General features: G+C 55.4%; 3 protein-coding genes across 4 annotated transcripts in view; all 3 read right to left on the bottom strand.

The window, feature by feature from the left end:
• Window positions 1–4,486, bottom strand: part of COL7A1 (collagen type VII alpha 1 chain) — a 31,057-nt gene extending 26,571 nt beyond the window's left edge. Inside the window, exons 1-12 of the mRNA XM_034997089.1 lie at window positions 4,402–4,486; window positions 3,718–3,898; window positions 2,916–3,075; window positions 2,747–2,840; window positions 2,494–2,655; window positions 2,096–2,259; window positions 1,889–2,018; window positions 1,672–1,788; window positions 1,433–1,579; window positions 1,231–1,347; window positions 1,007–1,156; window positions 791–919 (exon numbers count right to left, since the gene is read on the bottom strand). Of these exons, the coding sequence (XP_034852980.1) occupies window positions 791–919; window positions 1,007–1,156; window positions 1,231–1,347; window positions 1,433–1,579; window positions 1,672–1,788; window positions 1,889–2,018; window positions 2,096–2,259; window positions 2,494–2,655; window positions 2,747–2,840; window positions 2,916–3,075; window positions 3,718–3,898; window positions 4,402–4,486 (1,636 nt within the window). The remainder of the gene's footprint in view (window positions 1–790; window positions 920–1,006; window positions 1,157–1,230; window positions 1,348–1,432; window positions 1,580–1,671; window positions 1,789–1,888; window positions 2,019–2,095; window positions 2,260–2,493; window positions 2,656–2,746; window positions 2,841–2,915; window positions 3,076–3,717; window positions 3,899–4,401) is intronic.
• Window positions 4,487–8,284: 3,798 nt separating this feature from the next.
• On the bottom strand, window positions 8,285–16,419 carry LOC118005048 (cytochrome b-c1 complex subunit 1, mitochondrial). 2 transcript variants are annotated; one of them, XM_034996744.1, is made up of 13 exons: window positions 16,309–16,419; window positions 15,914–16,057; window positions 14,279–14,365; window positions 13,191–13,320; window positions 12,779–12,977; window positions 12,157–12,236; window positions 10,602–10,717; window positions 10,223–10,366; window positions 9,927–10,087; window positions 9,738–9,823; window positions 9,319–9,407; window positions 8,928–9,003; window positions 8,285–8,478 (listed from the first exon to the last, which is right to left on the bottom strand). In XM_034996744.1, exons 1-13 carry the CDS (start codon window positions 16,375–16,377, stop codon window positions 8,414–8,416), a joined length of 1,446 nt encoding a protein of 481 aa, XP_034852635.1. In that variant the 5' UTR covers window positions 16,378–16,419; the 3' UTR covers window positions 8,285–8,413. The 2 variants fall into 2 exon arrangements, with proteins under 2 accessions (XP_034852635.1, XP_034852636.1); XM_034996745.1 differs by having other exon boundaries at window positions 15,914–16,054; window positions 16,309–16,418.
• Window positions 16,420–24,847: 8,428 nt separating this feature from the next.
• Window positions 24,848–25,695, bottom strand: TMEM89 (transmembrane protein 89). The gene is made up of 2 exons (XM_034997529.1): window positions 25,402–25,695; window positions 24,848–25,033 (listed from the first exon to the last, which is right to left on the bottom strand). Exons 1-2 carry the CDS (start codon window positions 25,693–25,695, stop codon window positions 24,848–24,850), a joined length of 480 nt encoding a protein of 159 aa, XP_034853420.1.
• Window positions 25,696–25,869: the final 174 nt, after the last annotated feature.

The raw sequence follows: 25,869 nt of genomic DNA, 5'->3' as shown, positions 1-25,869 counted from the left end.
TGACAGGGGCCAGTATTGGGTGGGGACAGGGGCTGCGAGATCAGCGTGGATAGTGGTTCCAGCTAGGGTCACCGAAGGGCAGGGACTGAGCTTGTGCTTGTGGAGAAGGGTGAAAGCTGCAGCCAGGGACGTGGGGCAGTGAGTGGAGACAGACCCGGGTGAGAAGATGGGCTGAGGCAGGGCCAGGAGCAGACAGCCTCTGTGACAGATCTGGACTCAGTTGCCAGCTCGGGGGATAGATGGACAAGGAGACAGGAGGAGGCTGTAGAAACCCAGGAGTGGTGGGCGCCTGGGTGGCTCAGTTGGTTAAGCGACTGCCTTTGGCTCAGGTCATGATCCTGGAGTCCCGGGATCGAGCCCCGCATCGGGCTCCCTGCTCAGCGGGGGGTCTGCTTCTCCCTCTGACCCTCCCCCCTTTCATGTGCTCTCTCTCTCATTCTCTGTCAAATAAATAAATAAAATCTTTTTTTAAAAATTATAAAAAAAAAAAAAGAATTGGGGCGCCTGGGTGGCTCAGTTGGTTAAGCGACTGCCTTCGGCTCAGGTCATGATCCTGGAGTCCCGGGATCAAGTCCCGCATCGGGCTCCCTGCTCGGCAGGGAGTCTGCTTCTCCCTCTGACCCTCCTCCCTCTCATGCTCTCTGTCTCTCATTCTCTCTCTCAAATAAATAAATAAAATCTTAAAAAAAGAAAAGAAAAGAAACCCAGGAGTGGAGAGAGATGGGGTGAAGGTGCATTCAGACCCCAAGAGCTGGATCTTTACTGTGTGTGTGGGTGTGGTGGTACTCACCCTGGGTACTGCGCACAGTGATGCGGAACTCAGTGGCACCGGGAACTGGGCTCCAGGACACTCGCACCCGCTGCCCAGGCAGCTCGGTTGCCTGCAGGTCCGTCACAGGGCCCACGGGCAGCTCTGGCCCTGTTGGAGAGCGCGGCATGAAAGGCTGCCCGGGCCCCCCGCCCCGTCCCTTCCCCCATTGCAGGGCCAGGCCCACAGAGCCCTTACCAGTGGGCACCACGGTGGCAGGTGTGGCCACCTCGCGGCCCTCCAGCAGCGTGTAGAGCGTGAGGCGGTACTCAGTGCCCGGTTGCAGCCCATCCAACTGGTAGCGGGTCACATCAGAGGGCAGCACCACCCTCTGTGGCGCCCCCAAGCCTACCAGACGACAGGGTCAGGCCAGCTGAAGCCAAGCCCGACCCTGCCTGCCCACCCCTCTCCCCTGCACTGACCGCTCTCACGCCGCCATTCCAGCCGGTAGCCACGGGCCTCAGGCACCAAGTTCCAGGAAATGAGAATGGACGTGGGGCCCAGGATGACCGGGCGCAGGGTCTGTTCCACAGAGGCGTCTGCCCAGGGCACACGGGACGTCAGTGGCCTCAGTGACCTGCCTGCCTGCCCACCCCACCCGAAGAAAGCCCCCGGCCTTCTCACCAGTGCGGGCAGTCAGGGAGGTGGCCGCCCCGACGCTCCGGCCGAGCAGGCTGCTCACAGTCACCTCGTAGTCCGTGCCAGGCTCCAGGTCACGCAGCAACACCGACCCCTGCCCAGGGCCCAGCTCCTGCTGCTGTGTGACACCACCTGCACGGGGGGCACGGGGGTGGGGGTCAGTGTGCCTTGCAGACTCGGAACCCTACGATCCTGTCTGAGGTGCAGGGATCCCCCTCACTCACCACTGAGGGCCCGCCACGTCACACGGTAGCCGGTGGCACCTGGCACACTCCGCCAAGCCACCAAGAGGCTGTGCGTCGTGGTATTCTGGATGGTCAGCTCCGGCCCCTCCAGGGCAGCTGGGGGAAGGTGCACCAGGGATTAGCGGAGTCAGGCTGGGGGGGGGGGGGTTACTGGGGCGTTAGGTGGGCGGGGTCAGAGGTTAGCAGAATTGCTCACTGGTCCGGGCTGTCCCGCTCACGGCCTCCCCGATGCTATTGGCGTAGAGGGCTACCACAGTCACCTGGTACTCGGTCAGTGGCCGGAGACCCTGCAGCTGCGTGCTGGTCTCACCAGCGGGGACGCTCACCTGCCCAGGGTCAGAGGTCACTTTACCTTGCCCAGCCAAATCCCCAGCCCCCCACCTTCCACCCCTGACATCCTTACCTCCCGCCGCTCGCTTGGCAGCGGCTGTCCCAGTCCTGTCAGAGGAGTGTACTGGACCTTATAGCCAGTCACAGGGCCACTGGCCGCGGTCCACTGTACTCTCAAGGACTGACTGCCTGCTTCAGACAGCACCAGGTCTCGGGGACCAGAGGTCAAGTCATCAGCTGGGAAGGGCAGGGAGTCAGGCAATCAGGCAGGAGGATCAGGGGTCAGACTTAAAGCGTAGCACTGGGGTCGAGGGTCAGGAGCCCATGGGGTGGGGTCAGCACCTCGAGGGCAGGATCAGAGGATGGTACCCCCAGCTTGGTGTCGGGAGCACGTGGGATGGCATCAGCACTCCCAGGTGGGGGGCGGGGGCAGAGGTCCAGGTCAGGGCACAAGTGCGGGCAGGCACTCACTGGGCAGGGCCACGGGCACGCCACCCGCAGTTGTACACACTCTCCGGGAAACAAGGGGCAGCAGCGTCCTCAAGATACTGAAGTCGTTGACGAAGAAGAAGAAATCACTGCTAGGCTGTGAGGCAACTCGCTTCAGCTCCTCGGGGTCGGCATTCTTGATCCCTGAGGTGATGCCCAGTCAGAGTTCAGGGGCTCACGTGCCCTCTGACTGGCCCCCGCCGCAGCCCACGTGTCACTGCAGCTTGGAACTCACCCACAGCAAACAGCTTGACCCCCTGCCCCTTCAGCCGCTGGGCAGCTGTGTCTACCAGGTCCTGGGACTTCCCATCTGTGATGAGGATGCAGACCTGGGGCAGGCGCAGGGGGTAAATCAGTGTGCCTCAGACAGCTAACTTGGGGGGCATGGTAGGGTGAGAGATCACCTTGGGGACACCGGGTCGGGCCAGCTGGGGCAGGAAGACGTGGTCAGCCACGTGGAGAATTGCAGCCCCTGTGCGCGTGTTGCCCCCCTTGTAGCTGAGCTCACGGATGGCTCGGATCACATCGCCCCCTGAGCCAAGGGCATCGAGGCCAAACTCTGTCCTGTGCAGGGGAGGGAAGGTGGCAACAGGCTAGGGGCCAGGACCTCTTCTGGCCCTGGCTTCTAGGAGGCCTCTGGGGTGAGATTTGTGAATATCAGGTCCCCTTGAGGGTCCTCTTTGTTCTGTGACTCCCCCTGTCCTCCAACGTCTGAAGCCGTTAACAAACTCCTCTGGTACCCCTCTGCACCCTGCCTGTGGCTGCAGCCCTTGGGGCTCCCTGCCTCTGGGAGCAGGATGTCTGGTTAATTAAGTAATTCTGGGAGGAAGGGTCTGGTTGTAGGGAGGTGGCCGTTGGCCAGGCAGGGAGGCAGGGAGGCCCTGTGGGAGGGGAGAGGCCGAAGGCATCAGGAAGCTGAAACATGGAAAGTCCGGTAGGCAGGGGGCATCTGAGGCCCCTGGGCTCTCCATCTCCAGATCAGAAAACACACTGGTGTCTTTGACAGGACACCAGCCTGGAGGTGTCTCAGGTGCGAGGACTCAACCCGGGAGACCCCTCCCTCTGTCTCCAGAGCAGGCCCTGGCTCAGGGGAGACGGGTCTGGGTTCCCCAAAGCCTGGCCTAGGGGTTTCTGGACTCCCTGCTTCCGTGGGGGAAGAATCCTGGTGAGAGCTATGGATCCCCAGCTCCGGGGGCCCCCACTCACCGGGGGTCGTCACTGTACTGCACGGCAGCGAAGCGCACGCCCTGTGCACTGGCTGCCCCGGAGAAGGGAAGCACCAGTCCCTCCAGGAAACCTCGAACTTCGCGGAAGTTGCCACGGCCGATGGACGAGGAGCCGTCAAGCAGGAACACGATGTCAGCAGCGTAAAGGCGTGTGCAGGTCACTGGGGCAGGGAGGAGCCATCAGGCTCTCTTCTGGGAGCCCACCCAGCCCTCCGTGCACTGTGGTCCCTTGGCACTAGGGGCTGGGAGGATGGAGTAGGCCTCGGTGGCTAAGCAAACCGGCCCAGGCCGGCTTGGGCCTGGGAACCTCGGAGGGAGGGAGAGAGGGACCCGGGGCAGACTCTCCGCGGAGGATTGGTGTGCGCAGGCAAGGGAGAGCCACCTACGCGGGTGTGGATCTGGGACTGAGGTTGGCCTCAGGGGGCCACAGTGGAATGACAAAGAGTAGGCGACGCAGCGCGCATGTGGGGAGCCAGAGTTTGGGACCCAATGGGATAGGATTTAGTTTGGGAGACCCAGCAGGGGTGGCAGAGGGTTTGGGGAGTCCGGGGAGAGTTAGCAAGGATGCGGGCGGGGTCGTGGAGTTGGGGGGGGGGGTCCCAGATGAAGGCCGCAGGTGACAGGGTGCAGCGCCCTGGATGAAGTCCTTCCCGGTGGTGCCCACCTCTCTCCCTGTGCTGGGCCCGCACGCGGAGCGCCCCTGCCAGGATCCCGGCGCAGAGCGCGGCCACCAGGAGCGGCAGCCTCATCCTGGGTGGGGGAGACGGTCAGCCAGGCCCCCCGTCTCTGTCCCTCGGCCCCCGTAGCTGTGGCAGTCCAAGCCCAGCGCACCCCCACCCCCAGTCCCGGTCTTGCCTGCCCGTCCACCGGCTCCCGCCGCCAGCCGTTGCTGCAGTCCCGCCGCCACAGCCGAGAAAAGTCCCTGATCCTGGGGGCGGAGCTGCGGGCGGGGTCCCAGGCGGCCCGCCCCCCACCCAGCGTCCCAAAGGCCGCCACCCCCACCACCCCTGCCGGGACAGATGATTTGACTCCACTAAAGCGTAAAGCCCCCCACCTCCTGTGGCTTCCGGGACTCCCCCCAGAAGGTTCTTGACTGATGCTGAGGCAGACCCCTCGAACCCTGTCCAGGGTCAGAAGTTGTGGCTGCTTTAAGGTCAGAGTGACTAGTGTCCTGACTGCTGGAGGCTGGAATTCAGATAGGTTCCTGCGGATGGAGGAGACAGCGGGATGGTGGTGGGGGGTGCTGCAGCTGGAGATGACTCACCCCCCACCCTATGGGGGTGCCCAGACAAGCCTTCAGGCCACGAATCCCGCCGGCCACTCCTGTGATTCAGCTATCCCTGTCTGTTGGATCTCTTGTGCCCCACCCCAATCCCCTTGACAGCTGGAGCAGCCCCCAGCAAATGAGGGGCTCTGGGTTCATCCCAGGGGAACCAAGGCACCACTGGACCGCATCTGAAAAATGCCCACCACCACCACCCCCCCGACCTTGGGAAGGGGAAGCCCAGGAGGAGAGAATCTGTGTCATGCATACGCATACACATCCATCCCAGTACCCCACACCCCCTGCCATGCCCTGAACCAGTCTCAGGCAGATGCCATCCAGCTGTGCCTGCACGGAGAGGGGTTGTCCATATGTGCAGGGTGGGACCACCCACAGTGACAGCTCATCTCTCAGGAATCAACCCCTTCCTGCCTACACCCCCACTGGTGGCCCTCTCCTGCTCCAAGTCCCCTTAACTACTCGTCCTCATTCTGGCCTGCCCGAGTCTCCTCCCTCACTCTATTCTTCTTGAAGACCCCCCTCCACCCATCATCCCACCCCCCAAACCCCCCAGGCCCAGAGGTCACCATGGGCTCTCCCTCCTTTCCTCACTGCTGTCAGGGTCCACCTGTGGCTGCCACCTTCGTAACTACCCATCTCCCTGCTCTCCCCTTAAGCAGCCTCTGACTTCCCACCCATTTCCCTCAACTGGTTTTTGACTGTAGACAGTCCCCTTTAACGCATCTCCAGGTCACGTACGCTGTCCTGAGATGAGCCTTTGTATGTGCGTGTCTTCATCATAGGGGAGTGATACCAAGGCAGAGATGTTCCCAAGAACAGCAGGCCCTGTGTTTTGTTTGTTTTCCTGCTAGTCCTAGATAATTCTGAGAAGCCCAGAAAGTATGCCTACACTCACCACTACCACCGAGTCCCTTCCAACATGCCTGGCCCCAGGCCTCTCCTGGGTCAACAGGCTGAGTGGTGAAGAGATGGGGCCTGCGCTTCATCTCCCCTGGGCTCCTTCCGGGCCGGGGCGGCGGGGGGGCGGTCTCTGGTATGTCCAGAGCTGGAGGCAATGAAGACCCTCCATGCTGCCTGTTTTCCTCTTGCCCAGATGGCCGAAGCCACAGAATGGCCCCTTTTATCACTGATCCCTCCCCCTATCATAGGATACAGCGCTGTGACCCACGGGGCCCAGAACTTTTTCCAAGGTCAGGGTCTCCTCACCCACATCCCAAGACCCCCAGCCCTTAAAGCTGTCTGATAGGTGAGAACAGCAGAGAACCAGACACAATCTCCTTACAGGGGCAGCCCCTGGCCGCCAAGCCCCCCACCTCCTCTTGTAGGGCAGAGGGCAGAGCTGCCACATACGGTAGGTCCAGCCTGTAGGGGCGACTGGACACCCTGCTGAGAGGGTAGCAGGAGCATGACGTGGCCCTGGAAGGAAGGGCTGCCTGCTGTGTGGGGGTCCCTCAGAGGGTGCTGGGAGAGGCTGTCGGGGCGGTTCAAGCACAGGTGGCCAAGAGTGTGACTGGAGCCCCTCTGAGGCTCCTGGCTCCAGGTACACAGGCTAGGGCACAGCTCCAGAGCCCAGCACCTTCCACCTGAAGACTGGGGCCCCAGAGCTCTGTCCTTCCTCTCATGCTCCCCCTGTCATCTCCTCCGGCTTCGGTCACTACCTCTGCCAGGTGGCACCACGTCTCTAAGTGGGGCTTTCCAGGATTCCAGCCTCACACATCCCACTGTCCTGGACACCTCCGAATTTCTCACCAAAACTGGCCAAAGCTAGGCAGGTCATCCTCTGGCAACCTACCCCTCCTTGGGGTACCCCAGCCCTGTTGGGGCTGTTGTCCTGCTTGTGTCCCCTGCAGCCCGCTCCAACACTGCACTGCCATAGCACAGCTCCCTGGGGTGCCACAGAGATCCAGACTCAGAGTCCCCGTGCTATTCCTCAGGCTGACCAAGTCACTTCTCTTCCCAGTAACCTCTGAGGCACCTCCCTCAAAATGCCTCCAGAGTACAGATCAAATTCCCTGGCTTGGTATGCAAGGTCTGTTGGGACCAGATCACTTCCAGGAGTGCCCAGCACACCCAGAGCCTTCGAGGACCATGTCTGGGCGTAGAAATCAACCCCATCTTCCAAGAGCTCAAACTTAGGGCAAAGATTTGGTACTCCCTGGGCCCAGTGTGCTGCATCTATAAGCACCAGGGTGGGCCTGTCAGGGTTCTGCACTGTCTAGCAGGTTCTCTCAAAGTAGGAGGATGACCTGGGACCTCCAGCTCTGGGTTCTAGAAGGCACTTGACAGTTATTTCCTAATTGACAACTGGTGGCAGCAGAGATGAGGGAAAGGCACTGGGGCAGGGCAGGAGTGATTCAAGGGTTGTCTGGGGCCACTGTAAGGTTAGGATGCTGGGTGACTTCTCAAGAGCCCGCTCCTCAACCACCTTTGTCCTGGGACTCTGCTCCCGACTGCCAGCAGCACTCCTCCTAGGAGAATCAGGCCCCTCACTTCCATCCTGGGCTCCTAGGGAACCTGACTGCAGAAGGGCTGGAGACAGAAGAGGATTCTACCTGCCCACCTGCCTCATGGGGCCAGGACCTGAAGGGGGACTAGGCAGCGGTGAGCTCCACCAGGTCCTGGCTGCCACAGGTAGATGGGAAGGGGATCATCAGGCCAGCAGCTCAGGACTTGCCTGGGACAGATCTAGTCAAGGGAGGGGGCTCAGGCCCCACTGAGCTCAGGGCTATTCTCGGAGCCTGAGTCAGAGGCAAATCGAGGCAAAGGATTCCTGCCCTGCCTGTCCAGGCAAAAGTTAGAAATCAAATGGGAACACTATGCCTGAGGCGATCCTCCTTCCAGAATCCAAAGTAAACATACGAAGGAGGTTTCCTCAGGGACAGTCCTTGGCCCTTCTGGTCTGTCCAGGGGGCCAGGAACTGCCAGAAGGCATACTGCATGGGGCCCACAGCAAAGGGTTTCCCTCCTGAGCCACCAGACCTCTACCAGGGCAAAAGCATGGGTTCCCACACCCTACTCTTGGGACAGACTAGCTAGGAGCATCCCCCACGTGGCTAAATGGAAACATCTGGCTTCAGCTCCCTGCAAGCATCAAAGGCTTCCGGCCTCCATACTGCAGCCCCCACGCTTGCCCCTGGCTGAGGATACATCAGCCTGTGGGAAGGCGGAAGGATCCGGGGCAAACAGAACTGGAGGGAAGTCCCTGCTCCCCCATCCACTGCCCAGGGGACTCCATGGCAGTGCCAAGTGAAGGACAACATGGTTCTCGACACAGGGCTTTATTGGAAGTAAGGTCATCTGCGTACAGGTCTGAAGAGCCAAGGTGGTATGTTTGTGGTGGGGAGGGACCATGAACCGTGGCCCGGCCCTCTTGCCTGTACAGCCTTCCTGCCTAGAAACGCAGCCAGAACATGCCGCTACGGATCCGGTTGTAGTCTGGGAGCTGTTCAATGGGGCCTGCAGGGATAGGGTGGGGCGTCAGGGTGGGGTGCCGGGCCTGTGGAGGGACGTCTGGCCCTGCGCCGCACCCGACTCAGAGCTGCCCAGAGCAGCACAAGACAGGCTTTGAGTGGAAAAAGGGAAGAGAACTTTCCCCCAGGGGTGCCGAGCCTGTCACTTCGTGCTCTGGCTCTTGGAGCCCCACCCCACACACGGAGGTGTCCGTTACCTGGCGGGTGTGCGGTGCTCATGGAGGCACCTGGCAGGGAGTCTGGGAGCTGCTGGGACAGGTTTTCTGAGCAAGAACTCCCCGGCAGCCAGGTATTGGGCAGAGCCTCTCGGGGGCCTCAGTTTGCGGCTGCCAGTGTGGGCTGGGGGGGAGGCGGAGCACAGGCAGCAGGGGAGGCCAAGGGGAGGCCAAGAGGAGGCCCGAGAAAGACAAAGAACAGGCTCTCTAGGCCACTCACCCAATCCAGCCACTGCTGGACACTGGTCATAGAAGTACTTGGAGCAGACCTCACGCACCACACTGGCATCCACGTCCTGCAGGGAAAGCAGAGAGCACACGGACAGGCAGGTTCCCGGGACCACCTCAGCCGGTCAACGTCACCCCGCCCATCAAGATCTTCCACACGGACTGAGGAGCTGCCCCCTCAGCCAAAGGGGAAAGGCAGGGGGGCCCTCCCTGCCGCAGACCTGCCCAGGCCCCACCCATGCCCTCGGCTTTCGGTGCCTCTGCCCGGCCCTCCAATTATGCCAACCCTGTCGGGGACGCTGCCGAGGACACCAGGGATGCCCGCGGAAGCAGTTTGTACCATGCACTGTCAGGCCTGAACCTCTCCCAGGGGCCCCCGTTACCGCAATCCGGCTTTCCCACTCAGCCAGAGGGATGCGCCGGCCATAGGTCAGGAGGCTGCGTCCGATGTCCTCGCACACAGGAGTGGTGCCTGCAAGGGTCAGGGAAGGCTTACAGGTCCCCCCAGTCCAGTCCTGGAGCACAGGTGCTCATGAGCCTCCAGCTCCAGGCTGCCACCGAGGCTGCGGTCTGACCCCGGATCCCAGCCCTCACCTCCACCATCTGCTCCCCTAACACTGGGCTGTTGCCGACCTGGCCCGCCGCCACCTAGATCTGACCCACCAAGCCCCTGGGGGTGGCAGTGGGGATATGGCATGGCCTTCAAAGTTCTCCTCTCCCATCCGGGCTGGAAACATGGCTATCTTGGGGCCGTCCCTGCCAGGATGTGCTCCATGCTCGCCCCCAGAGCTGCAGGACTCACCATCCAGATGAGACACCAGGGCATTTCTGAGAAGGTTTTTGCCCCGGAGCACCTCACTCTCCGTGGCGCTGGTACATAGGCGCATCCTAAAATGGGCGGGGGGGTGGGGTGGTCATCCTGAGCGATGGGGTGGTCACCGTCCCGCTCAAGGGGCCCTCCAGAGCCCGGCCGTACTGGGCTGCCACTCACCACTGGCCCTGCAGGAAGAACATCATGTCGTCGATGTTCATGCGATCGCAGACGAAGTGTGCGCCCAGCAAGCCGGTCTCTGCATAGCAGATGTTGAAGGTCTGGAAACTCTGGCACAGCTTGTTGGTCACGGAGACGGCAGCCAGTGGGCTGGACAGGTGCTGCCGGGGGCAAGGAGCGTCAGCATCCACCCTCCTGTCTGTGGCCCACACCCTGAACCCCACGGTGCAGGAGCCCACGGCCCCGGCCCGCCCTGGTCCCCGAAGGCAGGGTCCCGTGCTCAGCCCAGCACTCACCGTGCCGCCACCGTAAGTGCAGTCGTAGTGGCCTATGATGGCATTGGCCACTTGGAGGGCCACATTGTCCGGGCTGGCCCAGCCAGGCCCCTCTACCGCAATAGCTACATGGGCCAAGGGCAGAGCATCGTCGCGGTGACGGATCTGAAAAAGGACACGGCGAGACTGAGAGAGCCAGCATATCCAGACGACAGGAGCGGTACGAGGTGGGGATGAAGCATGCACAGGCGTGTGTGAACACGGGTGCCTGGGAGGCAGCAGCCACAGGGCCCGCTCCGCACCCCGAGGCATCTCTGGCGTCACGAAGACAACCGTGTTCCCGAGGGTCCCTCCGGAGGCCCGGGCTGAGAGCACCACCCCGGCCCACAAGGCGGCCCACCTCGCTGCCCGTGAAGCGGCACGGAGCCAGGGTGGGCACGGTGTCATCCGTGTACGTCTCCGAGACGCTGCTGAGGTGCTTCTGGGCGAGGTCGAGCAGCTGCCGGTGCTCCACCCCTGCCAAGACATGGGGCGCCGTCAGCGGCCGGGCCGCAGGGTCCGGGGAACCACGCACAGGCGGAGGACCCCACGTCCTATCTCGGGGGGAGACGGCGGAAGAAAGGCACGACGTCAGGACAGGGTGAGCGAGGAGAATCCTCCCCAGACAGACCCTGCCTCACGGGGGGACAGGCACCTCAGCGTGGAAGAGCGTCCGTCCCCTCAGCCCCAGGGAAGCAGCAGCATACGGGGCGTAAAGATGGGTCCCCAGGGGGTGCGTTCTCCCCCACGTTAAGGACAAGCCTGGGGCTCCCTGGGCACCAGGCCACCTGCTCTGCTTCTCCCTCTGACCCCTCCTCAGGCAGATCCTGGCTGCTACCCTGGGGGGGAGGCTAACGAGAGGGCACACAGGTGCTACTGCAGGGCCGTGACTAATTCGGGGGACGGTCACAAATAATGTTGTGACCTCAGTCCCCCAGGGCCCTGCGGGACTGCACATCCTCGCCGTTACAAGAGGAGGTCTCTGCTGCTCTAGCATCTTGACCGGTCGGTGCTGTGGCTGTGCGCAGCCAGAGAGACAGCCTGCCAGGCGCCCCAGCCTTTATGCCTTCCTTCCCTGAGCTCACACCCTGCTGGTCTCAACACAGTCTCACATGTCACTCGCTGAAACTGCCCTTGGTACCCCGGGTCACAGGCCCCACGGCCACCAACCATGCTCTTCCCAGCAGTCCTTTTCACCCACCCGGCTGCCAAGGCCACAAGCTGGAGAAGCATCCTTAACCCCAATCCTGTCCACTCCCCACCACGGCCAGACGTCTTCAGATTTCTATAAAACCATCCTGAGTCCAACCCTCACTCCTGCCACCTCCCAGCAGACACCTGCCACAGCCCCCCCCGCTCTGCCTATGCTCTGGCCCCCACATGGCAGCCAAGCATCGGGCCACGACACTGCCCTGTCCCTCTGCTCAGGGTCCCCACTCCCCACCTCACTGACCCGCCCCTCCGCATCCTTTAGGTCTTGGTCCCGATAGCATGTGCTTCAAAAGCACCCCCTAACCCCCAACCACGCAATTCCTGGTCTGTCATCAAATGTGCATCGTCACACCTCAGTGTCTGGCCTGCCCACTAGCAAGGCTGCACGGAACGAACCTCAGGGCTTGTCTCTCCCACCAGCCCGCCAACTGGGTCTCTTAAGGGACAGGTGGGGCTGAGAAAGGCCTGTACTGAGGGGGAGTGGCATCCCTATGTGGCGGGTACCAGTGGTGGCGACAGGGCGGAATCCCATCCCATCTCAGAGGGCATGAGAGAGAGACCACTCTACTCAAGGACAGCACAGGAACAGGGTCCCCAGGAGTGGAAGATCCCCCACTGTCAGAACCAGGAACCCTGGGCCCCGGTAACCAAGGCTGGTACCCACCCAGCCATTACCACAGAGCTTCGGCGAGCCCAGCACTCACCTCCAGCTGCTGCCAGCACCATGCGAGGGGCCTTGTAATGCCTGCTGAGGTACTCGGTCAGGTCTGCACGAGACAGCTTCCTGCAAGACATACGGCCAATGGCTCAACGCCTCTCCCAGACCACAGTGGTCTGGGCCCCACAAAACAGTGCTAAGGACACAGACAAGGAGAGACGTGGCTTCTCCGGGGTGCAAGCCCTAGCACACCCCTCAATCCCCTTCCCCATCTCTGCCACCCAGCCCTCTGGGCCCCACCTCACGTCTGCACTCAGGACAGGCTCAGTCCTTCCTCTCCGAGGAGGCTGTGAGCTGATGCGGTGAGGCTCTCAAGAGGCGGCGTCAGAGCTCGTCCCACCAGAGGACGAAGAGCCACGCAGATAGGATCCCCACCGCTCCCTCCCTCAGGTTGTCAGGACACACATAAAATCATACCCTACAAGGAGGCCCGCAACTCGAGTGAAGACCACATGGGCATTCAAAAAGATCCCCAGGAACCATGTGGTGACAGAGAAAACGTTTTCAGTTGTGCAAATTAAGAACATATAATAGCACAGGCCAACTAAAAACAAATCGGGGTGGACGGGGCTTGAGCGCGGGCCAGCACGGTCCCAGCCAACCCTCACCTGACATTCCCGCTGGGCCCCTCCACAGCCTGGGCTAGAGGTGTGCCCTGGAACGCCGTGGCATGCAGGTAGTCAAAGACCACGTCCCGCATACACGCATCGTTCTCCTGCAGCTCCTGGAGGATCACATCACGCTCCTTCTCAATCTGGGAGTCTTCTAGGCTGCAATTCTGCACAATGTCCGCCAGGAGCTCCACAGCTGGATGCAAGAAGGGCAGGTGTGGGCACGAGGTGGGCCACTGCAGGCCAGTACCGGCACAAACTGCCCGGGTCTGGCACGCCTGGTTGCCCTACTACAAGAGGATGCTGTCACGGTAACCCCATTCTTCAGCCAAGCCAAGCTCCTGGGGGCCTGTCCTCTGTACCCCTGAAGTCCTATACCCTTGTCCTTGCCCCCTCCTCCAGGCGTTACCTTTTGGCAGGTCCTTGGAGAGCGCCTTGATGTAGTAAGCTGTGTGCTCCCGAGTGCTATAGGCATTGAGATGGGCTCCCATGCTCTCCACCTCCTTCTCCAAGGCATTGCCAGGCCGATTTTTTGTTCCCTTGAACCAGGTATCAATAGGATCAATCAGGAGCCACACAGGAGCTCAGGACCCCCATCTTCAAAGGCCAAAGTCCCAGCAGGATTATTGGTCCACAGGCACCTCCTTCAGCAAAGACTATGGGGATAGAGGGCCTACAATCTGCGCTCACCAAGGGCTGAGCAGGCCACAGTACCACAGGCTGACAGAACGGAGACAGCCGGGGGCGAGGAGAGAAAAGGCATGGCCAGTGCAATCCAGAGCCCCAGAATAGCCTGGCCATAGCAGCACTCTCTGTCCCCTTGCTGTCAGTCATGGTCAGGTTAGCTCACATCAATGTGCAGGTGATGCTGCCATGACCTACTCTAGCCCCATGCCAGTCACATGACTGTGTGTGTGCTCGTGGACACCTCTGTGCGGCTGCTGCTGGCTGGACTACCCACCCCGTCCTGCTCCACACCTCCACCCCTCCATAGCTCCTCCTCCAGTTTTTCAGTCATTCAAAAAACTCACGACTTCATGCCAACACGGGCTGGCGCTCCGCCCCCGCAAGAAAGCTCAGTATTTACTTCTACAAACAAGAGATGCCTGGGTATTCTGCCAGAGGAGAGCATTTCACAAGGCAGGCCAGCCCAAGTCTATGAATTTGTTAAAATGCACGTGTCGATCAATGTGTCTCACACTTCCACGCCAATGCACACATATAACACAGGACTGGCCTCTCTGGTGAGGAGTGGGGTCCTGCAGATCCCTGCATTTTTTTCTGGCTCTGGGGGCCTTATGCGGGGGTGATCAGATAGGTGCTCACTCAGGAGAGGCTAAGCCCATGTGGTTCTTTCCAGAAAAGCCAGCCAGAGAGTGCCCCCCAGCTGAAGCCCATAATTGAGGAGGTTGACTTTTGACTTTGCTAACCTGCATCCTCAGGAGGGACAGAGGCAGCCCTAACCCCAGGGGAGATTCACGACTTCAGGAGCCTCACCTTGAAAGCCAGATGCTCCAAAAAGTAACCTGCCCCATTGTTCTTCTCAGTCTCATAACGGCTGCCAACGTCAATCCACACCCCGACCTGGACAAGAAGCCATAGACAAAGGTAACACACAAACCACCCCAGCCCCCACTTACACCCTACCCTGGATGACTCAACAGAAGCCCCAGATAGGGGGTCACGGTCCCAGGGCGGGGGAGAACGGTCTCAGCAGGACCCCTATGCTTGGAGCTACAGCTGTGCCCTGGGCACAGGCACTGGCTGAAAGACATACTGTGTCACCTCTCCTTCCCACTCTATTTATGGACTGGTTCCCAAGGAAGTTTCTAACTGTGCACACTCATCTAACTCCATTACCATATGAAACTCTTATATTCTGTTCTCACTTTTCAGTTGATTGTTTTTCCTAGGCAAGTAACACATCGTTTGCAAACAACAACTTATTTTCTCCTTTCTAAAAATTATACCCTGCCTCTGTTCTGGTGATTTTGTCTTTCACCATTAAGGAAGGAGGCAAAGGTTTAGACACTGATCGTTTTATCTTATTAAGCAAGGAACCTTCGTTCACAATTATTTAAAAAAAAAAGTTTTTAATCAGACTCGAATACTTAACACTGCCAAGTGTCTCCTTGACACCCAATGAGAGAATCTCGTAATTTCCTCAACAGCCTCCTGGTGTGCCATGAAACACATCACCCCACACAAATCACACAGATCTAGTCTTTTAATATTTGCTCAGAGCTGATTTAAAATTTTCACATCTACTTACCCAAGAGATGTTGATATACATACTATATATCAAAAGTTCTTACACTAGTAACTGTTTCACAACTAACATCTCAGAAACAAAAATTAATCTTACAACCCATGGTAGCTTTTGGTTATCATCGACAGCATTCTATCTCTGGCACTAAAGCACAGTGGTGCCCCTTACAATCTAGAGCATTTCCAGAGTCCATGAAATATAGCATTCTCTCCCAAACTTTGTTAACAGGCTTTGGGTCAGTTTATATAAGTACCATGTCATACAGAAGTTACCACGATCTTTTACTGTGTTTAGTATCAAAGGACATTGTTTGTTCCTGGAAAACTGAAAGAATTTACCAATAAAACCACTTAGCCCTGCAGTTTAGGGGAAAGAGGATTACGTCTTGAGAATCTTCTCACCTAGTATCTAGCCAAGATTTCTCTCCTTAAGTCAATTTGGGGATTTGTGTTTTTTAAAATGATGCTTCTTTGGAATCTTCAAATGCATTCCTCATGCAAGTGCATAAGCGGTCTAGCCAGGACATTATGACTTTGGGCACCTTACGTCTCTGAAACCCATTTTCCTCATGGTAAAATGAAAAAAGGATCACTTCTCTCATATGGGCTGCTTAAGAAAACGCTGCAAAGAACTTGGCCTCCTGCTTGTCAGGCATCATGTGCTAAATGTGTGAGTTATAGTGAGGAATGCCCCACGACGTCAGGCCTAGCTGGGGTCGGGATTAAAGTAGTAGAGTCAATCCAGCGGTGAGTGAGAAGTCCGACCCAAACCACAGAGGACTCGAGCCCAAGGTCACACCCTGACCTGGTGAAAGACGCCAGGCGCAGTATGGAGGCGGCCTCCCGAGAGGGGCCCCGGCTCACCGTGCAGGTAGGCTGGGAGGACTGCTCGGAGGCCACTCGCAGCCCGTTGTCCAGCACGCTGACCTGTGTCTCTGGCACGCTCTGGAGAGCTTGGGCGAAGGTGGCGGTGCTCCGCAAGGGAGGCGACCTCAGCAGGGCCGGCTGCTGAAAAGGGACGACCGAGACTGAGGGCTGGGTTGCGGGAGCTCTCCTCGGCTCCCAGGCCAGCAGTGGGATCCCCGTCGCCGCCCCCCGGACAGCCGCGAGACTCCCATCCCCGCTCAGCGCCGTGACCTTCGCACGGCCCTGACCCCACAACCTCCCCAATCTCGACCCTCCGCCGCTAGCAGCCCGCTCCCCGTCCGCGTGCCGAAGCCCCGCGCTCCACGGCCTTGTACTGTCCGCTGTCGCCTCACCGAGCGGCGGGCGCTCAGCAGCACTCTCGTTCCGGTCCCGGCCGCCCGGCAAACTGCGGAGGCCGCCATCTTGTAGCTCCGGTCGGCGCTAGGTCGCGCCACGCAAGCGTAGAGGGGACGCGCCCGTCCGAGGCGCAGGCGCACTGCCGCAGACATGGCGCTCGGCCGCCTCCTGGCGGAGACCAGGAGTATTCACGCCCGGCTGGTCCGTGGTTCTGTCCGCGCGTCTACCGGCACCTGCGTGCTTCAGCCCGCCTAGCTGTTCATGGCCAGGGCGGGTCCATCCTCGGCCCAGTCCATCTTTACCTCTCATCCATGGAAGGCAAAGTGCGCGATGTTTTTAACGAACCGCGGGCGCCCCGAATCCACTGCGTGCTCGGAGCTGCCGCGCGGGCCAGGGGCGCAGCAGTTGCGTGTCCGGGGATGGGAGGCGCCGGGCTCAGGCACCGGCGTGGGATGCGGGGACTCCGAGGTAGCTGCTGACCACGGTTTTCTCTTTAAAAGAGTGAAGTAGGTTCAGACGGTTGACATCGAAGGAATTTAACAAGATATTGCTGAGAAAAAGGAACGGTTTGAAGACTATTTGGGTGGAGAGAATATGGATTCCGTTTGTTCGTGGTTGACACTGGCACTGTGCGTGTGCCCTCATATGCCCTGTGAAACTGAGTTCGAATTCAGAGTCATCGACCTTGAGTCACATTTCGGAGAGGAACGTGGGAGACGCCTGCTGCTGCTCCCGGTTCCCGACTTCCGTGCGCACTGCACACTGTAGAACAAGGAAAACTCCGAGTCTGGGGTTTGTGAAATAGGTTTCCATGTTTGGAACACAAAACATACACACACAAATAAAACAAAACGATGTGGCTTTTCTAACAGACCCCATAGAAAAAAAATCCGGAGGAACTCACTCGAAACTTTCAGCCGAGTGACTTCTGGAAAATGGATTGAAGGGAAGGAGGATGTTACCGTATTTACATTTCTGTGTTAATACAGAATTTTTAATTTTTACAAAACAAATGTTACTTTTGAAAGAGCATACCTCTGAACTCTGCTTTTACATGATTTATATGTGATTTATTGTACTTCTATCTTTGTGATCTTTCAAAAACAGTCATACTTAAAATATAAGTCTTATAAAAAGCAGACAGAAGATGCTTAAGTGTGTGTTTATTAATATTTTGTGGTCTAAAATTATATTATGATTTAGACGTGAAAAATAAAAATGAAATAGAATCGTCTAATTAGTCTATCTTTCCACTTTTTTAAAACTTTAGTTTAAAATTTTTTTTTTTTAATTTATTCATGAAAGTCAGAGAGAGAGAGAGGCAGAGGCAGAGGGAGAGAAGCAGGCTCCCCGCCTAGCAGGGAGCCCAATGCGGGACTCAATCCCAGGACCCTGGGATCATGACCTGAGCCGAAGGCAGACGCTTAACCATCTGAGCCACCCAGGTGCCCCTAAAACTTTAGTTTTAAAGAAGTTATATATTTACAGAAGAGTTGAGCAGATCGTAGAGTTCCCATACAGTTTCCCCTTTTATTAACATCTGACATTATTAAGGTATGTTGGTTGCGATTAATGAGCCAATATTGGTACACTATTATTAACTAAAGTCTATAGTTTATTCAGATTACCTTAATTTCTACCTTTTTTTTTTTTTTCTGTTCTAGGATTCCATCCAGGATACCACATTACACTTAGTTGTCACGTCTCCTTAGGCCCCTCTTGCCTGCAACACAGCCACCTCCAGGGGCCACCACACTTCCCCAAAGAGTTCACTGCACGCACTTCCTCTCCTCTCGTTCTCTCCCAAATCCACCCCAGTCCAGTCCTCGCGTCACTTCTCCAAATCCACACCTGTCATAGCAACCAGTGAGCTCCATGTCATCCCTCCTCCATCTTCAGATTTCTACCCTCTGCTCTTCTTGTCCCACCTCCCTGGACTCTCCTTCTTAGCTCCTCAGCCGGTTCTTCTTCACCTCCCAGTCGTAATAGAGAGCCCAGGCCTCAGTCCTGGCTACCTCTTCCCTTCCTGATCAAAATTTGCTCTCTTGTCATCTCATGGCTTCAGTGCTGTCTGTACATACAATGGCTCCTGGATTCCCATCATTTACTCACCATCTCCCCTGGAGGGCCAACATCTCAATTAAACATGGCTAACACTGAACTCTTCACTCTCCCTTCCAAACCTATTCCTCCCACAATTGCCTTCATCAGTAAATGACACCTCCATTAACCCAGTTGCTCAGACTAAAAATCTAGGAGGCAGTCTTGACTCATCTCTCAAAATTCACACCCAATCCTTTAGTAAATTCTATTCCAAATAATTTCTATATCCAGTCTTCCCCATCCCCTTCCCCTACCCCCACTGCTACCTTGGGGTGCGAAGGCAAGGACGATGATAAAACCAGGAAGTGCGTGATGTTGTAGAAGCCCCGGGGAAGTATGTGTTTCAAGAGGTTGGTCAAAAAAGGAAATGTTTACTAAAAGCAGCAGTCATTGCAATGACTTGGCAAGAGTCTTTGATGATTCACTGATCTTTGGAAATTACTTGGTATATGGAATCAGGTGAAGTAAAAATATCCTTTCCCCCCGCAATTGAATTTTTTAACAGCATTTCTTTTTTTTTATTAAGTACCCTCTATGCCCGACGTGGGGCTTGAACTCATGACCCCAAGATCAAGAGTCACAGGCTCTACCGACTGGCTCAACCAGGTGCCCCTCTAACAGCATTTCTTGACCACACCTCCTTTCTCTATCCATCTCTATGCACATCTCCTTTATTACCCACCCCAGGGATTCTCAAACCTGTAACCAGGTCTGTGTGGGCTGCCTGAGAAGGCTCTGACACTCACCTTACTCTTCTCATTCAGTATTTATTTGATATACTCACCAGTTTATTATTTTGGGCATTTTTCATGTTTTTTAAATTAATTTTATTTTTTTAAAGATTTCTTTATTTTAGAGGGAGAGAGAGAGCAAGAGCATGAGCAGGGGAAGGGGCAGAAAGACACAGAGAGAATCCTAAAGCAGACTCCCTGACTCCCCACTGAGTGCTGAGCTGGATGAAGGGCTCAATCCCAGGAGCCTGAGATCAGGACCTGAGCCAAAATCAAGAGTCGGCCGCTTAACTGACTGAGCCACCCAGGCGCCCATGTTTTGTTTTGTTTTGTTTTGTTTTAATTTTAGATTTAAATTGTGCTAACATTTATGTAAAATTTAGTATCTTAACTATCATTAAGTGTACAATTCAGTGGCTTTGATAACAGTCAAAATACTGTGCCACCATCACCACTATCTATTTCCAGAACTTTGTCATCATCTGAAACAGAAACTGTACCCATTAAGCAATAATTCACTATCTCCTCCTTCCTCCAGCCCCTGGTAATCTCAATTCTACCTTCTCTCTCTATAAACTTGCCTATTTTAAATATCTTGTACAAGTGGGATCATACAATATTTATTGTTAAAAACAAGAGGCCCAAAGTGGAGTCATTTATGCTAAGCTTCAAACCACCAAACCAACCTTTTTGGATGTGTGTACTCATGTTTTTCATCAGATTTGGGGGGAGGAGTTGACCATTATTTATTCAAATGTTTTTTCCTGCCCCTTTCTCTCTCTCTTCTCTGTTCAGAACTCCCACAATGCATATATTGTTCTGCTTGATGGTGTTCTACAGGATCTGCACATTTTTTCTTCATTTTTCTTTCTGACCCTCAGACTTGATAATTTCATTTTTATTACTTTCAAGTTCACTGATCCTTTCTTCTGCCTGCTCCAGTCTGTCGTTGAACCCTTCTAATACTCCATTTCCATTATTGTAGTCTTCAGCTGCAGCACTCTTGGATCCATTTAAAATTTTCTCTTTAGTGATATTCTAATTTTATTCAGACATTGTTTTTCTGATTTCCTTTAGCTCTTTGTCCATGGTTTCCTTTCATTAATAATTCCACTGCCTGGGCTTACTCAGGGATGTTTTCTGTCAAGTTCCTTTTTTTTTTTTTTCCCTCTGCAAACAGGCCATACTTTCCCATTTCTTAACATGTTTCATAATATTTTGTTGAGAACTGGACATTCTGAGTATGACATGTGGCAGTTCTGGAAATTGAATTCTCTCACTCTTCAGGGAATCCTGATTTCGGCTTGTTGAGAGGTGGAGCCATCTGTTTATGATCTTTCCATACTATTTTTACAAAGTGTATATTTCTTGTTGTGTGCAGTAACTGAAGTTTCTATTCTATTATCACTTTGGCCAGCCAGTGACCTCACAAAGATTTCCTTAAATGTCCGGCTCCCAAAAGGAAGGTGGGATGGGGGTTGGGGAGTGAGATCTACTTAAATCCCCTGCAGCTGGGAAGCTGCCTCAGCCTGTGGGAGTTGAAACAAGGAAATTCATTGAATTAAATTCTTCATTAAACTCTCCCTTGGATGCTGCAAGTGTTCAACTAGACTTCAGAGTTCCAAAAACCTGCTACAGTCTCTGCTAGCTCAATAGTTATTTTGGCGGCGGGAAGGATTCCTGGAGAGTCCTACTCTGTCATCTTTTTTTTTTTTTTTAAAGATTTTATTTATCTATTTGACAGAGAGAGAGATAGCGAGGGCAGGAACACAGCAGGGGGAGTGGGAGAGGGAGAAGCAGGCCTCCCGCTGAGCAGGGAGCCCTATGCGGGGCTCGATCCCAGGACCCCGGGATCATGACCTGAGCCAAAGGCAGACGCTTAACGACTGAGCCACCCAGGCACCCTCTGTCATCTTTTTTTGATGTCACACCCTGTTCTAAACTATTTATGAAAATAGTACTTCGTCAACCTAAAAGAAAAACCTGGTTTGATTAGAATTGTATCAATGCCAGTAATTTGGGGAAAAGTGTTTTTTTGGACAGTTGGCCAAGAATTTCCGATATCAATATCCTGGTTCTGTTTTAACCCTTTTTCTCTCGATCGTCCTCCCTCCTCTTGCATTTTTCCATAACTAACAAGAGCTGAGGCTCTGTTTTCAACATTTTACTTGGAAATCTCTGCTACTTAATATCTAAGTTCATCGCTTACAAGTTCTGCTTTCCACCCAACTCCTGGACACAATTCCACTAAGCCCTCTACAGCTACTTAGCATCCTACTTCCTCTTGATCTCCAATAACATGTTCCTCGTTTCCTTCTGAGTCCCCACAGGCAGCATTTTTAAAGTCAAGATTTCCCCTAACAGTTGAAGGCAGTTTGGGCTTTTTCCATCATGCCCTTTGACATTCTTCCAGCTTTTGCTCACTGCTCAATTCCAAAGCCATTTCCACGTTTTTAGAATTTGTTACAGTAGTACTTTGCTCTTGATAGCAACATTGTTATTAGTTTTCTATTACAGTCATTACAAATTACTTGGAACTCAATGACTCAGAACACAAATTTATGATATCACTGTTTTGTAGCCTCAAAGTCCAACATGGATCTCATGGAGCTAAGATCAAGGCATCAGCAGGGCCGTGTTTTCTGGAGGTTCTAGGAGAGAATTTGTGTCCTTGATCGTTTGGGTTGTTGGCAGAATTTAGATCCTAGTGGTTGTAGGTCTGAGGTTCCTGTTTTTCCTGCTGGCTATATCCAGAGGGTCATTCCCAGCTTCCAGAGGTCACCTGAATTCCTCGGATTTTTGGATGGTGGAAGGGACCTTCTGAAGGAAGGGATCTTCAAAGCCAGAAACAGAGGATCAAGTACTTCTCACAATTTAAATCTGACCAACTCATTTGCCCTCTTCATCACTTTTAAGGGCTCATGTGATTACATTAGGCCCAGCAAAATAATCCAGAATAATCTCTCTTCCTTAAGGTCTTTAACCTTAATTCCGTCCACCAAGTTCTTTTTGCCATGTACTGTAACATATCCACAGATTCCATGGCCATCTTGAGGAGCCATTATTCTGCCCACAACACCCTCACTAAGAGGTACCCACCCCTTCCCCTCCCCAGTCTGCTCCTTCTTACTCCTCAGAGCTCCTTTTCCATGGAAATTCTGACCATCTTCTAGTTCCCGGACAAGGCCAAGGTCCATCCCCACCCTCTCCACTAGGCTTGTCATTCTGACTGGAGCACTCTCCCCTACTCTAGTCACCTCACTCTTTCTTCAGGTGCCCACAGTCAGTCCATGTCTGCTCCACTCTGACGAGGCCAGCACACCTCTCTGCAGAGTAATTGCTTTTTTCTAGTTGGTTTCACCACCACCACCCTCCCATTTGTGAGTGGGTGAAGGGGGAGCCCTTTCTGTTCTGTACCTCAATGGATCCTGGTATCCACAATGGAACCTGCAAGCAGTGGGTGCTCACTGAACCTTGGAGAATGTAGAAGTGGGCCTAGCGAGAGGCTGATGAATCCTAAGCTTCAATGCCTTTCTCTTCCAGGTCTTGGGAAGACCCCCAGTAGTGTGTCCATAAGGGCAAGTCTTTTTTTTTTTTTTTTAAGATTTTATTTATTTATTTGAGAAAGAGAGAGAGAGCACAAGCTGGAGGAGGGTCAGAGGGAGAGGGAGAAGCAGACTCCCTGCTGATCAGGGAGCCTGATGTGGGGCTCAATCCCAGGACCCTGAGATCATGACCTGAGCTGAAGGCAAACACTTAACCAACTGAGCTACCCAGGCGCCCCAAGTTTTTTTTTTACACTCGCGAAATGGAGATATTCTAACTGCATTCAGTTAGAACCTCTGTCCTTTCCCAGTCAACCCCTCCACCCTACCTCTCCGCTTACAGGGGACATTGAAGAGGTTATAACAGTTTGGGGGTTCAGCCAAGAGGAAGGTGGGTTGGGGATTTTCCCAGGTTGGGTTCTCTGGAGAGCAGGCTCCAAGAGGGAGATTAGGATGTTTCCCAGGGAGTCAAGATTGGTATCTGAGGGAGGAAAGGAAAAGGTTGGGCCAAGGGCAAAAACCAGCTGTGATGAGGCCCTTCTGCAGCTGAGGTAGACCCATCTGCCGACTGCCTTCTCGGTGGCTGGCAGTAGCAGGCTTCCCTGCAGGGGGACCCGGGTGGCACAGCTCCAAGTCTACCTCAGGGACACACTTGGTTTGGGTTTAGAGGGACCCAATGCGGTTTGCTCCACTCCTGTGTGTGGTTAACTTATTGTTCCTATCCTGGTACAGGAGTCCTCCAGGAACCTCCTGCCAGGTCAGAGCTCCTGGTCAGGACAGAAATACAGGATCCTATTGCATTTAGAACCTGCCCCCACAGTGCCCAGTGCTAGAAAAATTGTGGGCCACGAAAAGAACACAAATTTTGAAATATCTGTGGAGCCAGGATTTCTCATCTTTGAGAAATTCTTCCAAATTCCACAGCTTCTATATGAAGGCAAGCTGACAGTTTTCTGAATTTGAAAACCATCCAGACCATTGATGGGATATCATCAATAACAGGTTGGGAGAGGAATTTTCCTCTCCTAACAACAACAACACCCTCACTAAGAGGTACCCACCCCTTTCCCTCCCCAGTCTTCTCCTTCTTACTCCTCAGAGCTCCTTTTCCATGGAAATTCTGACCATCTTCTAGTTCCCAGACAAGGCCAAGGTCCGTCCCCACCCTCTCCACTAGGCTTGTCATTCTGACTGGAGCACTCTCCCCTACTCTAGTCACCTCACTCTTTCTTCAGGTGCCCACAGTCAGTCCATGTCTGTTCCACTCTGACGAGGCCAGCACACCTCACACTATCAAAAATTAAAACACAAATGTCAATCAACCATGTTAGAAGGAAGACTGAGTTATTTTTCAATTTTCTGTATAGAGAGTATGTCCCCCATATGACAAACCCGTCATCCTATATAGAGGTTGTCAGAGTCTGCAGCCAGGGGGTTCAGAAGAACATGCATTACAGAAACATGTCAGGACATCACCACAAACACATTATTGGTCTGGATTTTGCATTGTAGGGTCAACTCTTTAACACTGGTAATCTCTCGTTTCTTTCCTGATGTGAATGCAACTGTTTCTATTTTTGAATAGAATATTCTTTTTCTAAGATAGACCTTAAACATGCATAGGCCTCAGTACCCGCTCAACCTGGGTTATCTGCAGAAGGAAGGGAAGAGGGGGTGAAGTTCAGCCCTCACTCCACTTCCGGGGGCCTTAGGGCAGGGGCCACTCAGGTGCCAGAGGATGTTTGGGGTTGCCACAAAGATGAAGGTGGCCAGGGCTCACCCTTCACACCACCCCCGACCCCCTGCATCACCAACTGGGAGCCCTCACTGACTCAGCCATTGTCACCTCCATGGACTACCCACGTCTGCCCTGATGGTCGAGTCTTGTCCCACCACACTGGGGCCCCCGAGGAACAGGTACGTTTGTGGGTGAGAAGTTAGGGAAGAGGGGTAGGGGCAATGGAGCAGTGTGGGCCAGTCCCATCTGCCCACCCACCCTGGGCACGGAGGCCTCAAGTCTGCTGGCTACGGAAGTAGAAAGGGGACACAGGGTCCAGGCAGGCCTGGAGAAGACACACACACAGGCCTGAGCCTGGCCCAGAGCCTCAGGCCATCCCCACCCCGACTGGCCACCAGGCAGAGAGGCATATATTGGGTCACCCACTCTGGGCGGGAGTCCCCTTTATTTGGGACTTCTGTTGGGTAGATAAATGCTGCAGGTGGCTCTCAATATGGACCAGGAGGGAATCCAGCATGTGCAGGACATTAAGGAGCAGGGCGCGGTCTGAGATTGGGGTCCGCCGTTTCCAGGGTCCAGGGAGGATAGTGGTCACCTGTGGATGCTGAGGATAGGACCAAGAGGCAGGAGTAAGAGCAGAGGGACGGAATGGGGGTGTGGTGAGGGGCCGCGAGGAGACCAGGGAGAAGGGCGCAGGAAGGGAGTTGGTGATGGAGGGTCACCGAGGGTCTGTTGTGGGCTGGGGTGGTCACGGGGGCCACAGGGGCTGGATGAGGAATAGGGAGAGTAAACGGATGGACAGATGGGGACAGAGTACTGGCCACAGGCAATGGTCAGGGGCTGACGGGTGTGGACAGATGTAGGAACACAGGGTGTGGGCAGTGGGGGAGGGGACCCAAGGCCCAGGCCCAGGCCCTCAGTGGGTCTGAGTGGAGGCGGCGGCTGCGGCGGGCAGAGCCGTGCTACACTCACCTCGGACTTAGAGGCCTGGGAGCGCCGTCGCTGAAGCACTGCTCGGCCCATCATCAGCATCACGGTAGTGGTGACCGTGACCCCAGCCACAGGGTAGATGCGGCTCATGCCCAGGCCCATCCAGTGGCCAGGACAGCCCAGGCTGCCCCCACAACCTTCCAGGCTGTTGGGCTGGCAGCCCCAAGGCTGGAGGTCCAGTCCCACCTGGTACCACAGGGGCCGAGACCAGGCGTGGGAGGGAGCTGGCAGGGCCAGCAGGGGCAGCAGGAGCAGGAAGGGCCGTGCGAGCAGCATGGCGGCACCAAATGCCCGGATAGAACCTGGGTGCCTGGCAACGGGCAAACACCCCGCCCCCAGCAGCAGCAGCAGGTTCCAGCTGGGTCCGTGGCCTTTCTTGAGGGGCAGCCTGGCCCGAAAACACAGCAAGGTGGGGGAGGGGGCTTCCAGGGCCGAGGGGGGCGGCAGGCT

Source organism: Mirounga leonina, unplaced genomic scaffold, assembly GCF_011800145.1.
Source record: "Mirounga leonina isolate KUSES-001 unplaced genomic scaffold, KU_Mleo_1.0 Mir_94, whole genome shotgun sequence".
NCBI classification, from domain to species: Eukaryota; Metazoa; Chordata; class Mammalia; order Carnivora; family Phocidae; genus Mirounga; species Mirounga leonina.
The sequence above is the reverse complement of the archived record's forward strand: the minus strand, read 5'-3'. Positions and strand labels throughout refer to the sequence as shown.